We start from the raw sequence: 15056 nt of genomic DNA on the forward strand, positions 1-15056 counted from the left end.
ATTAGCTAAAAAAGATTAGATCTTTACTTTTGGCTGGTGCTGCTGAATATGATAACTTCTTTCAACATTTGAGACTTTTGGACGGAGCCTTTAAACTATCTGCTAAGGATCTGCGGTCTCAGGTAGTGCGGGAGGCTTGTATCACGTTGGGGTAAGGACTGCAAAGCTCCAGATTCTCTGTCATAACATCCTGGGCACAGGCGTCGGGCGGTTCACGGGCTCTGTCCGATGGTCTTTCTGTTGTTACTCCGACCAGTCTCCAAGACCCGGTCCAGTTACACTGCGGCCAATGCTTTAAAGTACTTCTTCCCGGTTATGTAAAGTCTGACAGATTTTAAACTTTATTCTGTCACTTAGCGCTGAAGCAGTTGTTACTAATAATACAGAAAAATGAAATTTATAAACTTGTTTCTCAGCTTTTTCATTGATTTTTCTGACAGGATATAACATGCTTATCAAAATTTTTTATTGTTTCTAGAGGAGTATTATAAAAATTAAAGACATGTATTATTGTCTAGTAAATGTTTATCCTGCCTAAACTGAATGTGGACCAATGTTTGGAGCCGGAAATTCTTGTTAGGAAGGATGTCAGAACGTCAGAGGAGCAGTGGCATTAGATGGCATCGCGGCCGTTTAAAAGCTTTGGCTGCAGTCAGATGTTGAAGCATGACTTTTATGTTAAAAATAAAAAGGGTGAAAGAGAAAGAGTGAGGCAGCCTTTTCCTGTTTATGTTTTATTAGTGTATGATAAATTTGTCTTTTGCTATTTGAATTCTGATTTGTTGGAAATGATTTATTTATTTATTTTTAAAGGAACAGTGGGCTACAGGCTGTTTGCCAAGTCCTCTACATGTGCATTGGACCGATTTGAGACCCTTGTCCTTTATTTCTAGATAACTTTAAATGAAGGCTCTAAAATGTTAAGAGTTTTATATGCTTCACTGTTTGCAAGAAATATAACTACAGCCCAGTATTCATTTCTTATTTTAGGCATCTGTCATCAGTTCTGGGGAATAAGTTTGACCATGGAGCTGAAGCCATTATGCCAACTATCTTTAATTTAATTCCAAATAGTGCCAAAATTATGGCTACTTCTGGTGTTGTAGCTGTTAGGTTAATCATTCGGGTAAGTATGTTTTGGGGCCATATATGAGTAAGCAAGTGGTAAATATTGGTGGTTGATAAGCAGTAGTTAGAGTCAATTTTCATGAGAGTGATTACATCTAGTTGGAATCATATCGTATGGACAGTATTGGCCTTTGCTCCACTTAATTATAACATGGGAGCCTTTCACATTCCATCATGTGAATTATGGATGTGGTGTAGTTACTGAGGTGTTGATCGTGGACTCATCATTGCTTGTAAATAGTGGAGCATCCCCATCTGCTTCGGAGTTTCTACTCTGTTATGTACATCTCCAGATTATGCTCCCAACTTTCCTTCCCGATCCCCAGTCGTTCCACTCTAGGTATTGGTGTTTGTGGTTTTGTTATTCATCTGTAACTGTTATTAATTGTAGGTAGCAGAGAAACAAAATATTCTCGTTAGTTCAGTTTTCTAAACATTTTTGTACATTTAAGTAATTATTCAAGTAATTTATATACAAGTTTTCAGTAAAATTCAGTTGTTCACAACGGCTTAAAATTAAGGTTCTCCATATCACTGTTCCCCACTCTCCAGTCCCTTTTCCCAGAGGCAGCCCTTGCCGCTGAGGCTTGATGTTAGCCAAAGTCTACCCAGACTATTCTGATTATTGTGGGTTACTTACTTTGTATTACTTTTAGTTCTTACTATTTGCACTGCCTGCTTAATATTAAACTGAAAGCCATTATTGGATATTTCCATTAAAACAATATCAAAATGAATTGGTCTGCTGACCCCTTTTGAACTCACGCGGACCTCTGTTGCTCAGACAATTTAGATTTTATTCCAACTGGTTGTTTTAATTTTAGACTTATTTACATACCATGTCAGTTTTAGCTCTGTAAATGTTATGGCCTTTGGCAGTCTCCAGTGATACTCTTTTATCTTTTTTAAACTCAGTGAAGTTATAATCTGAATATACGTGTATGTACTTCAGGTAGGTTAGTAAGGACGTGGCTGTCCTAGTTTTGTTTTTATATTTTCAAGTGCTCATCTGTTTTTTGTTCTTCTCCACAGCACACACATATCCCTAGGCTAATACCTGTGATAACAAGCAACTGTACCTCCAAGTCTGTTGCAGTTAGAAGGTAATTTTTTAAACAGTTTCTTTATTGTTTTTGCATTGTTTAAAAACCAAAACAAATTCCAAAAGGAAAAAGTTTGTTTGAAATGTTTAATAGAATTTAAGATTGCTGCAATGAATAATATTATAGTGAAGAATTATGATCTAAATAGTCAGGAAAGTAAGTTTGGACAACCTTGATTATTTGTGCATGCATCATGCAAGAGAGAATGAATGAATGAGTGTGTGTGTGTGTGTGTGTGTGTGTGTGTGTGTGTGTGTGTAGGTATGTGAGTTAATTGGGGATTGGGTGGGTGGGGGGATCCTCTGTACATCTTTTCCTGAGATAATCTCTCTACCTGTATCATTGATGTACCCTATTCTTTGAAGGAAGACAGTAACTGTGTACGTGCAAGAAAAAAAATAGTGGCCGTTATTTAATAGTAACAGGGAGGAGGAGGTGTGTGTGTTTATATCTTCTGATAGTGATTTCTGGGATTCTGGATTCTGACCAGTCACCTGCTTCTGCACAGTTATGGGAGGTACACCCAGAAGATACAAAGCTGCGTAGCGAGGGCTTTGTTCCTGACCCCGTGTTACCTTGTGTCCTGGTGAGCCCTAGTCACATGTGAGGAATAAAGGCTCCCTCGCTGGGATTTGTGATTCTTGACTCTTGAGTCACAGGGTCTTTTGAGAGTCTATTTAAATCTGCGGGCCCTCTGCCCAGGAAAACCTAACTGCACAGGGTGGTGTTGTAGGTTTTGAGAAGCCTCTCCTGGGCTGTCAGGAGCTTTAAGGTGTACACATGGGCAGCAGCCTCTGGGCTCCGCCCTGCAGGGCGCGGTGTTGATTCTAGCCAGTGAAAGAGCCCTCCCCCCACAGGCTTACACCCAGCCACGTTAGCTGCCTGCTGCTTCCCTCCTTTCCTGGGGTGGCATGGTGGTCCTGCCAGGTTTCCATGGATAGGGGATCCTTTTAAGCATGAGGTGGCCCCATATCCATCTTACGGGTAAATGGCAGCCATGCGGAAGAAAAGGGCAATCATCCAACTTTATAAATCAAGAAAGAAATGTGCTCCTTCCACTGAAAAAGCTTGATTTGGAGCTGCAAGGCCAAATTGCATAGCGCTGAGGAAGCAGCCTGCCCTGGACCCTCTCGGCTTTCCCTGGGCTCAGCGCAGAGCGGTTTGGCCTCTCCTGGAGCTCTGCGTGCTGAGGCAGAGGGACCGGCTGCCAGTGGGTCCCGAGGAGGCAGACCTGGGAGGAGCATTGCCTTGTCCCACGGACTAACTATTCGGCCTGTTACGAATGAGAGGACCCTGTGCAGAGTTGTTCTGCGGGGCCACAGTCACCGAGGTGAAAGGGTTCGGCACTTAGTAAAAGCTTAATGGGTGGTAACCCGTGTTAGAATTTGTTGCTGCTGCTGTTACCATTACTGTTGTTTTAGGTTTCCTAGAGAAATTCAGAGGCGCTTTTCCTTTGTGTAAGGCAGAGTTGCTGCAGTGAGGGGACACCCATCTTTGCGGTGAACATTGCAGGGTGTTCGGTGCAGTAGCCGGCTTGGGCTGCCCTAAAAGACCGTGCCCTGGGTGACTGACAGCAGAGACGTACTCAGCTCTGGAGCCGGCGGGCTGCGGTCAGGTGCCTGAGGATTGGGTTCCAAGGAGGGTAGCTTGCAGATGGCAGCCTTCTCTCTGTGTCTTCACAGGACAGAGGGAAAGAGAGCAAGCTCTCTGGTGTTTCTTCTTAGACGGGGACCAGTCCATCCTGAGAGCCCGAAGGCTCCATCTCCAAATACCATGTATTGGGGGTTAGGGCTCCAGTGTATGCATGTTGGGTTAGCACAAGTCATTCTGGAGCAGGTAACAGTTCTGGCCTCATCAATTTCTGAGCCACTCCCAGATTGCTGTTCTGTATTCAGTCAGAGCAAGTACCGTCAGAATCATGTGTCTTAGTGCTGGAAGAAATGGGGACCACCCGCGGTCCCTCTGCCTTTAGAAAGGGATAGAGGGGCAGAGAGGGCAGTGTAACCTGTACCTGCATTCGCTCTGTAGTTGCTAAGAAATGCATTGCACAACTTCCCTGCCTTTCAGAAGTTTATGGTTAGTTGGAGAGATGAAAAGCAGTAACACAAAGCAGTGTAAGAGTGAGTTACAGCATTCAGAGAGCAGTGATCAAAACCAGCAGGTAACATGCTCAAGAAGCTTCATAGGAAGTGGAAAATGGAGCTGCCTTTTTGAATGATGAGTAGGTGAAGAAGAGAGACAAGTTCTAACCTGATGTGTTTAATTCATGATGTGATTAAATAACGCCAACATTGGTAGACTTCTGTGTTTGCTGTAAGTCTAAAAAGTTGAAAACAAAATAATTACAGGTGTGTTTTTAATTAATACTTAAGACAAGAATTAGTGCTAAAGATGGCTGTTTGCACTAAGAGAGAAATCCAGTGTGTTTCCTTGGAGAAAGTTGGCTTTGCAAACCCCAAACTCCCCATGTTGCCACCCCTAGGAGTGAGTTGACGCTCCCGTGTGCTTTAGGGCCCCTGTGCTCCAGGCACGTGGCAGCCCTTTCTTGTCTGTCCAGCTGCCTAGGTTGTGTCTTGGTTACCGTTGTATCTCTAGCATCTAGCAGAGGGTAAGGGCTTATAAAGACTTACTGAGTGGTTAATCGTATGGATTGTGAGGTTTTGAATTAGGAAGATCATGGGACGGAAGGTCGGGTCATTCGAGAAAGATCACCTTCTGACTTGTTTCCTCCCAGCGGGTTCCTAAAACCATTAAGATTTCTTCCTGCAAAGATGGCTGCCCTGGCCTTCTCCCAAAGTGGCGATGTCACCCAAAGGGGAGGAGTCAGGAGTGTTTCCCTGCACAGATCAGACCAAGACATGTCACAGAAGTGCAAAGGCTGACAGAGAAAGGCTGTTGGAAGATTGAGGAGGGGAAAATGGCTGAGTAGCTAGAAAAAAGGGATTTTAAGCACTACTTAGAACCTTAACAGGAAAATTTGTCAAACACTTTTGTTTTTCAGGGTATTTTTTACTTTTTTGTGTGCAAGGCATTCTGTGAAATTAATGCAAAGACCAATTGCCTGATTCTGTAATGTACGTTGCTCTTTTGTGCATGTTTGCGTCCTGTATCCACGTATTATTTGAGGTAGAATAAAACAAGTGAGAACGATGCGCCCCGGGGGTGATGTTGCTGGGGGAACGTTTGTATCCTGTCCCTTCAGGTAGCTCTGGTTTTTCTTTTGACCACAATAGATGCTTAATTTTTAAATTTTCTTTGACTTTGTTAATTCTGATTTCATCTTTATGTCTCATGTTTTAAATCATACAAATTAGAAGTCACATCAATTATAAAAAGTAGTGTTGGGGCATTTAAGAAAACTTTTATTTTCACTAACATACAAATCACTAAGTTACATATTTTTTCTTTACAATTTTCAGACGCTGTTTTGAATTTTTAGATTTACTTTTACAAGAATGGCAAACACATTCACTGGAACGGTGAGCATCTGATTTGCTGTTTTTTTCCTCTGAATTGAATCCTGAGATTTAATGACTCAGTGAGTGGTCCACTTTCTATTAGAAATGAAGGAATCCAAGCATTTGTTCTCATGACAACATCTGTTATTTCTACTGCTCTGAGGCACATAACAGCCTGGAGTGAACCTCACTGGTTGAAGGATTAGTGTGTCTAGAGGTGTGGGCAGACGTGTGCTGTGACAGCCACACCGCCCGCCGGCCCTGCGCTGACTGCTCCTGCAGCCTCCCATGGCTCAGGTGATCTGAGCAGCCAGGGTGGATCAGAAAGTCAGCGATTTTCTCTTTATTCAGACTGGTGTTTGGTAAGTTTCACATCATCATCATGAAAACTGGGATTATGACAATTCTTGAAGAATAGAAGCCTGCCTCTGAATTTTGAATCATTTTTTGTTATTTCTGAGTTAAATTTGGAGAAATAAATGCTGATTTTTGTGCCACTCATTTTAATGATCTGTCATATAATTTGTGAAGACCTTCATAGCACATTAAACTTTTCTTTAGAGTGGGATTTTAATAAGTTGAGTACTCCTGGGAGGCCCATGCATGCTGCAGTGGTCAGAGAGGAAACGAAGCTGAGGCTCCCAGAGGCGCATTTTCACCGGGACGTACTACTGTGCATCTAGAGCAGCGGTTCTCAGCCTTCCTAATGCCGCGGCCCTTAATACAGCTCCTCATGTGGTGACCCCCAACCATGAAATTATTTTCGTTGCTACTTCATAACTAATTTTGCTACTGTTAATGAATCGTAATGTAAATACCTGTGTTTTCCGATGGTCTTAGGAGACCCTGCTAGTGGTTCTCAACCTGTGGGTCGCGACCATCGGAAAACACAGATATTTACATTACGATTCATTAGCAGTAGCAAAATTACAGTTATGAAGTAGCAACGAAAATAATTTTATGGTTGGGGTCACCACCACATGAGGAACTGTATTAAAGGGTCGCGGCATTAGAAAGGTTGAGAACCACTGATCTGGAAGATAGTCTCACATTTTTTTCAATACTTCCTTGGTTTTTAATCTCATAGTAGTATACCCTCTTTATTTGGTGGCAGTTTGGGAATTAAGAGGAAAGTGGAATGAGGATTTAATGTGGGGACAAGTGAAGAGAATAGAAAAGCATGAAGAACTCAGATATAGCCTCATGTATTCATTCACCTTCCAGCTCTGTGTTTGTCACTTAGCGGGACTCATTAAATATTGAATGAATGAATGAAGGAGTGAGGGAAAGACTGTGAATGGGCTGGTAAAATTGGTAACTGGTCTTTGTTCTATGAAACTATTCATTCCAGCATTTCCCTTTTCTTAAAACTTTGTTAAATGTCAATGAGACAGTTTAATGATTTCTTCTCACCTAGAGTAGAACATAACTGAAGAGAATATCTATTTATAAAATGGTTACATAATTTTATAAAATAGTTCATGATACATAGTGGAACTTAAAAAAACATTCTCTTTAAATACAGAAATGTGATGCAGATAGCCTCTTTAGTATTACGATTATAATTGTCTCATTACAATTTCCATAGAAACTAGTTCTGATTATGGAAAAATGAGATTTTGTTGCTTTGGTTTATAAAAGATTGAGCTAAATAAGTATGGCCTGAAAAAACTCAGCTGTAACTTAAAAAAAAACCATACCAGAGTGTAGCCTTATCAGGGTGCTTGGGTGGGGGTGGGGCACTGGGACAGACCCCGGGCCCCCAGGACGCTCTGATGCGGAAGCTGCATTGTGACTGGACTCGGCACAAAGGCTCTAGGTTCCATGTTCCCATTTTGAAGTTACGTCTCACACTTGTTTCCATCTTCACAGCACATATGTTAGTAATTGTTGCTTTCTGTTCTAAATGTCTAGGCACATATCAGTATTAGCCGAAACGATAAAGAAGGGAATACATGATGCCGACTCTGAAGCCAGGATAGAAGCCAGAAAGTAAGTGTGATTTGTGCACCACCTTTTCGTGCGCTCAGGTATTCCTGGCTCCTGCAGTGAGCCCTGTTAAAGCCAGGCCGAGTCCACAGTGACTTCTTTCCCTGTGGTCACGTTCAGTGAGCGTCGGTGGTTTGGGGTGTGCCTCACAGTTGGGGGGCGGGTGAGCGGAGGCTCAGGATTGTCCCAGTGGCGGCTTGCTGCTGCCATCAGGTCTGAGGCAGTTGCGCTCCGCTCACAGGGCTGTGGCCCCAGACAGTCGGAACTCCGGGGGAGCAATCTTGCCACTGTGACCGTGACCACCACAGGTGTCGTGCTGAGTCTTTCTCGCGGGCACAGGGGCGCGTGGATGCGCATTGCCGGCTTTGTGCCTGTGCGGTTTTTCTGTGCTTTTGTAGTTGATCAGCTCTTCTCCTTGACACAGGTTAAAACCTATTCTTGCCCTGACTGGTGTGGCTCAGTAGATAGAGAGTTGGCCTGCGGACTGAAGGGTCCCAGGTTCGATTCCAGTCAAGGGCATATGTCCAGGTTGTGGGCTCGATCCCCAGGTGTGGGGCGTGCAGGAGGCAGCCAATCAATGATTCTCTCTCATCATTGATGTTTCTCTCTCCCTTCCTCTCTGAAATCAATAAAAATATGTTAAAAAACAGCAACATGCTCTAACCGGTTTGGCTCAGTGGATAGAGCGTCGGTCTGCGGACTGAAGGGTCCCAGGTTCGATTCCGGTCAAGGGCATGTACCTTGGTTGCGGGCCCATCCCAGTAGGGGGTATGCAGGAAGTGGCCGATCAATGTTTCTAACTCTCTATCCCTCTCCTTTCCTCTCTGTAAAAAAAAAAAAAAAAAAATCAATAAAATATATTAAAAACAAACAAAAAAACCAGCAACAACCCTATTCTTTCTTACAAGCATGGCATATGGTTATTTTACTTAGCTGCATCGATACATCCTGATCAGTTACTTCCTGCTCGTTGCTCTCTCAGTTAAATTCTGTTTCTCTGGTTTCTGAGGGTTTTGGAGGACCTCACAATGGCAATGCAGTGCTCACCCCAAGCTCATCTTGGGTGGTTCCTGCCAAAGTAACTGCAGTGATTAGTAGTTGGTAAAAACTATTAGGAAGGTATTTGTTAATGACCTGCTTATGCTATTTTTATCCTGTATTCTTCCCCTTCCCCAATTCATTCCAGTTCTTTAGTTATCATGCAGGAATGATTTTAAGTAGTTCTGAACATATTTCCTTTTTTTTTTTTTGTACATATTATCTAGGGCAATTTTTAAATACTTTAAATCAACGAGTGTCAAATTACATTGATAAAAACTACCATTAGCCCTGGCAGTGTTGCTAAATGGTTAGAGCATCAGCCCGTGCATCAAAGGGTTTCAGGTTCAATTCCTGGTCAAGGGCATGTACCTGGGTTTTGCAAGTTCGATCCCTACCCCCAGTCTGGGTGCTTGCGCGAGGCAACTGGTCAAAATGTGTCTCTCACATGCATGTTCTCTCTCTCTCTCTCTCTCTCCTCCCTCCCTCTTCCCACGCTCCAAAAATCAATGAAAAAAAAAATCCTCCAGTGAGGATTAACAAAACAACAAAAACACACTGCCATTTTTGACTCCTCAGGTTTAGGCATAATTCTCGATGTTTTAGCTCCCTCTCCCTTAAGGCTCCCCAGTGTTCTTACAAGTGAGCCTCTTCAATTTCCATTTTGTAATGAGGCTGAGGTTCAGAAAAGTTCCCGCCCAGTGCCAGCACGCCAGCACGTTGTGGGTCAGCCTCCTTAGTTCTCGGTGTCTTCCGCACACGGGCTCCGGGGGCAGGGAAAAGCTCTGCTCCTGGAAGGCGTCCTGTAGGCCGGATGCAGAGCCCAGCGAAGCTCCTGCCGCCCTCACAGTAACAGGAAGTTGTGTTTTCCCGAGGTGTTACTGGGGCTTCCACAGCCACTTCAGCAGGGAAGCGGAGCACTTGTACCACACGCTGGAGTCCTCCTACCAGAAGGCCCTGCAGTCCCACTTGAAGAACTCGGACAGCATCGTGTCTTTGCCGCAGTCGGACCGCTCCTCTTCCAGCTCTCAGGAGAGTCTGAAGTAAGGGATTCATTCCTGTGAGATTTTATGTTTAAAACCTGCTGCAGGAAAACACACATTCTAGCTGTGTTTTTACATATACAAGCCTGTCTGAATCCCCCTTACCTCAGGTGGATCCTGGCACGAGGTAAGATGCCAGGGGAATGGTAAGGAATAGGTGGCCCTGGTCTTTGCCGTAAGTCGGTTTTCGTTACATCTATGTGACGGTTCAGTAGTGGAGTGGAGGGACGTGAGTGATCGTTCAGTGCCTTCGGAGAGCACGGTCTGTCTAACCCGAGGACAGGCTGGTGAAGGGGGCAGACTGGACGTCCTGTCACCTTTCCTCTGTCAGCCTCTGTCTCTAGGTGGGACTTGCTCTGTGTTGGCGAGCTAGTCCACAGTGGAAGGTAAAGCTTTCTCACGGGAGTTTATAAGGTTGTGGGCCAACTTGCCTGAGAAATTCTGAAAACTCCGAAATCATTCTTCATCACATAATGTCCAGTTACTGATTGTACTTGTATTAATGCAGGTCAAGTGCATATTTGAAAATAAGCAGGTGTATGTTTGTTTGTTTGTTTATTTATTTATTTCCAGTCGGCCGCTCTCTGCCAAAAGAAGTTCCACTGGAAGTAGCACCTCTAGAGGTAAGCTGACGGGCCAGGCCGCCTCGGGAGGCTGTGACTCACCTTGGTCAGGGCCACGTGGGAGCCGCCTCAGCCCCTGCCCCAGCCCCTGCCTTGGCCCCAGCCCTGCCTCGGCCCCGGCCCCAGCCCCACTCCAGCCCCAGCCCCACTCCAGCCCCAGCCCCACCCCAGCCCCAGCCCTGCCTCGGCCCCCGGCCCCAGCCCCACCCCAGCCCCAGCCCTGCCTCGGCCCCGGCCTCAGCCCCACTCCAGCCCCAGCCCCACTCCAGCCCCAGCCCCAGCCCCGGCCCCGGCCCCGGCCCCGGCCCCAGCCCCTGCCCCGGCCCCGGCCCCGGCCCCAGCCCCGGCCCCAGCCCCTGCCCCAGCCCCTGCCTTGGCCCCGGCCTCAGCCCCAGCCCTGCCTCGGCCCCAGCCCCAGCCCCGGCCCCGGCCTGGCCCCAGCTGGTTTGCAGAGTGCGCTCTGCTCTGTGCTCCGCCGTCCCCAGCAGAGCTCCCCTTCTCCAGGGCCGTGAGCTGTGAGCACAGCTGCTTCAGGCAGAAATTGAGCTCGGACCCTTCCTCACACACGACCCCAGCATGTGCACCTGCCACACCCAGTGCGGCTCCTCCACTGTGGTCACTGGGTCAGGAGCAGAGACCGGGGTGCTTAGAGCAGCGGCAGCTCCGCGGCCTTGGGCGGGGGGAGCGGGCAGGGGCTCCCCAAGGGGCGGGCCGCTAGGTGAGAGCACACTTCGGCCACATTGGGAAGAAACTGGCCAGATGTGAACAGCTTTTTGTTTCACTTCTCATACTAACCAAATGTGGCCCATTTCTGTGGGTGTTACTGTGGTCTGTGGTTACAAGAAGACTACAACAGTGGGGGGGTTGTGGTCACTTTCCTCCGCGTGCACTGAGCTGTCTTCAGGGTCCAGGACAAAGTGTTGGTCAGTGCTGTGTTCCAGCCTTTGCTGAAACTTGATACTTGCTGTAAATAAAAGCAAAATTAGTTTAACAATATATGTACAGTTCTAGTGTGGTTCTTGCTAATGTTTCTTGCGTTACCACCACAGCTTCGACTGTCAGCACTAAATCTGTGTCAACGACTGGGTCCCTCCAGCGATCCCGCAGTGACATCGATGTGAATGCAGCGGCCAGTGCCAAGTCCAAAGCCTCCTCGGCTTCAGGCGCTGCGCCCTTCAGCTCCGCAGCGGCCTTGCCTCCGGGCTCATACGCGTCCTTAGGTAACCAGATCTCCACCACCTTCCCCGTCTGCTCTGGGAGGTGACCGTCCCTCTGCTCGGGCTCGCTGGCTAATGCCAAGAGCAGTCCGAGGAGCTCGCCCCTGTCGCAGGGCCGATGAGTGAGATGAGTGACTGGCCCATGGCAGGTTAACAGCTCCCTTCTGCGAGCGTCCCCTTTCCTGGCGCATCTTGGTAGCGACGAGCAGGTAGCTGGTGCCACATGGTGCGTGGCCCTGAGCACGGCCTGCCTTCGGCTCCACTTGCGCAGGATGGCGCCCGCGCGGCTCCCTTCCGTCTCGCCGAAGCTGGGTTCTCTCCCCTCCTGACTTCGGTGGGAGCAGAGCGGGCAGGGGCTAGTGAGGAATTCACCGAAGATAGTCACTGTACTTAGATCTTTTCTAATTTGAAAATGTAATTGGACGGAGTGGGGAAGGCTGGGGGGGGGGGGCAGCGGGAGGGGGTCCTTTGAGGAATGGGGTGGCCTTGTTAGCCAGCGTCACCACACTGTACAGAAGGGTGCTGTCCTCCCCCGTCACTTGGGGAAGAGCATGCACTTACTCTAATGACAGCCCAAAAGACTGTAAGAATAACAATTCTCCGAGGAGTGAGTATCTGACGGAGTGGGGCAGTGTCTGAGCGGACACAACACCTGCTCTCCGTAGGCTGATGGCTTATTTAATTTTATTTTTGTGCAAGTGAAGTCATCCAGAGCCAAAATCTGGGGGCTTAGCTGATGAGTTTGATTTTGGATTTTTTGGAAATGAATACAGTTTAAACTTTATGAAACATTGAGACTGAATTATGTGGTTTACATATTAACTCCAAAATCAGTCCTAAAGTTAATGTTCTAAAAACGTTGTGTACATGGAAGCATAGAGAGAAGACACCAAGCGGAGATCCCGGGCCTGCCACTCATCCGCTTGGTAACCTGGAGCAGCCATGGAGTCCGAGTCTTCCTGGGCCCTTAAGTTAGCTGCAGTCACAGCACCCAGCTCAGATACATGACAGGAAGTCATAGGAAAGAGAAAGAAACTGCAGTTGTGATAGGAACATCATTAGTTTGAAAGGCATATACGTTCTGGAATGTTTGTTAATCCGGTCCTGTGTTCTCTACGGAAATGCCTTCTACGGGGACGGATAGGCACATGGATGGATAATACGTTTAGATTGGGAAGAAACCCGCGGAGCGCTCCTTTCCTGCCGTGTGACCTCACGTAGGAGTCTCTGTGATACAGTGTTGACATGCAGTCACAGCAAGAGGGAAGTCAGCTCCCTCTCCCTCTCCTGCGGGGAAGTGAAGTCATTTTGTTCCGTTAGTTCAGTGTTTGAAGGGCTTACCTGTGTTTCAAGTACATGTAATCCACACCTGAGTGTTCGTGTCTTTGCTAGAAAACATGAGCACAAACCGTTCAGAGTCCTCAGGAGCCTCTGTTTTCTGTTCACATCGGGTATGGTAACGTGGACCGTGGACTTCCCTCGCTGCTGGGAAAGCACCTGGCCTTTGGTCTGATGATGCAGGACTGACCTTTCGGAAGCACTGATAAATTTCAGCCCAGGGTTCCCTCTTCAGATAATAAGACTGGAGTATTCTCATTCCTCCCCTCTTCCTGACCATCTCTAACTTTCCTTATGTTCAAACGCCAGAAAACAAAGCCACCCTGAAATGCACCCTAACCCTTCTGAGGAGTTGTGGCCGTTACTGTTAGGCTGACACGTTACCTCTGTGCAGAAGTGTAGCATTCAAGCTAACGGTCCTTTTCCAAACTTCTAGAGTCCAGACACGTGAGGGACGATGTGGAGTCCGTAGGCCTTGATTCAGGTACCATGCTGTACAGCTTGGCTGCTGGCCAGTAGTTGGGTAGGCATTGCTAGAGCTAGCTTCTCTGAGCTTCTCTCGCCTCTGCCCTTAGTTGACTCTTTAGTAGTTTAGTTTTTAGCCCCGTGTCCTCCCCCAACCCCTTCTGCTGGTAACTTGTTCCTTGGAAAAGGAACTCTTAAGAACGTAAGGTTTGGCTAAAAGAAAAACAGCCATCACTGTCAGCTGAGACCTGCCCTGGAGCCCTCTTTTGTGTTTTCCGAAGGCAGAAAGCACACGATGTTAACCAAACCGACTTCAGATGAGCCTCCGCTTCGCTGTTGAACTTGTTTCCCTTTTAATTTTACTTTAAATTGTACCTTTGCTTTTTTAGTAGCTAATGACATTCTGCTTTTTAAGTTTTTAAATGTTACTAACTGTTCCCTGTTACCCCTCCCCTTGTTTTTAATTTGCTTAAAGATGGTACTGCCACTAAAGCGGAGGGTAAGCGGTTTGTGTCTGTGACGGAGGTGTGTCTCCCTTCCACGCCCTCTGTGCTCACGACTGTCTCCTCCTGCCCCGTCTCACGGAGGTCCCTGCATGAGCCTGCACGCTGCTCCCTTCCTCGTCATTGTCCCCACCGGGTTTCTGCCTCACCTCCGCCTGCGTCCTCCCGTCTGGTTTGGTGGTTCTCGTGAATGAGCACTTGAGTATGCTGTGCGGGGTCAGCCCTGGGCGCACACTGGGGAGGCGCTGCGGGACATTGTGTGCTGTGTCCCCAGCTGCCGTCTCAGAGCTTGTGACTCCTGAAGCATTTCCTCACCTTTTGTTTCCTTTTGTGTCCTTCTCTTTACTTTGGTGCTTTTGTGGGCCTTCAGGATTTGCTCTCCTGTTTTGAAAATAAATTTGTGTCAATTATTCAGGTTAAAGACGGGTAAAGGTTTTCTACCAGGTAATTTATAGAAATTGTTAAAAATGCATTTCTATCCCCCAGTGATGTTACACCATGCCATTTTTATTTGTATCACTGAGAGTACCCCGTCATTCATGTGTTTTCATTCATCCACTCCCCAGGCATGAGTAAGTGCCTCCTGCGTGCTGTGTCCTCGCTACACGCAAGGACATAGCACGGCGACAAGAGTGCACGTGTCCAGATCCACTTTGTTTGGTTCTGTGCTGTTCTCCAGAAGGCCTCCCTGATTTTGCATTGGCCTTTGGATGTTAGACCTAGCTAGTCGAGTGTGTGTAGGTCTTTGACTAGCACACGCTAGACAAGATCATCCTTTTACAAAGTCTCTAGAGAGAAAGCATGGTAATGTTTCACACAGTTGAAATTTAGATAGTGGCTTAGACACACCAACTCTCAGGATAATGATTTAACAGTTAGGGGTGCTAGTTTACTTGCATATATTATTTAGGACTCTAAAAGGCTAACCTGCAAAGCACACTGGATTATGTGTAGTTTACAGTACCTTATATATATTAATTTCAGAGAGGAAGGAAGGGTGAGAGAGAAACATCAGTGATGGGAGAGAATCATTGATTTGCTGCCTCCTGCATGCCCATATGGGATCGAGCCCGCAACTCGGGCATGTGCCCCGGCCGGGAATCGAACCCTTGTTACCTCCTGCTTCATAGGTTGATGCTTAACCACTGAGC

General features: G+C 46.8%; 1 protein-coding gene across 1 annotated transcript in view; it reads left to right on the forward strand.

Moving 5' to 3' along the window:
* CLASP1 (cytoplasmic linker associated protein 1) overlaps positions 1–15056 on the forward strand; it is a 254968-nt gene that overhangs the window by 127955 nt on the left and 111957 nt on the right. Inside the window, exons 12-20 of the mRNA XM_054723340.1 lie at positions 6–151; positions 991–1126; positions 2161–2231; positions 5651–5710; positions 7604–7681; positions 9592–9759; positions 10333–10382; positions 11432–11602; positions 13878–13901. Coding sequence (XP_054579315.1) covers positions 6–151; positions 991–1126; positions 2161–2231; positions 5651–5710; positions 7604–7681; positions 9592–9759; positions 10333–10382; positions 11432–11602; positions 13878–13901 — 904 coding nt within the window. The remainder of the gene's footprint in view (positions 1–5; positions 152–990; positions 1127–2160; positions 2232–5650; positions 5711–7603; positions 7682–9591; positions 9760–10332; positions 10383–11431; positions 11603–13877; positions 13902–15056) is intronic.

The sequence above is a fragment of the Eptesicus fuscus genome, chromosome 11, assembly GCF_027574615.1.
Source record: "Eptesicus fuscus isolate TK198812 chromosome 11, DD_ASM_mEF_20220401, whole genome shotgun sequence".
Classification (NCBI taxonomy): Eukaryota; Metazoa; Chordata; class Mammalia; order Chiroptera; family Vespertilionidae; genus Eptesicus; species Eptesicus fuscus.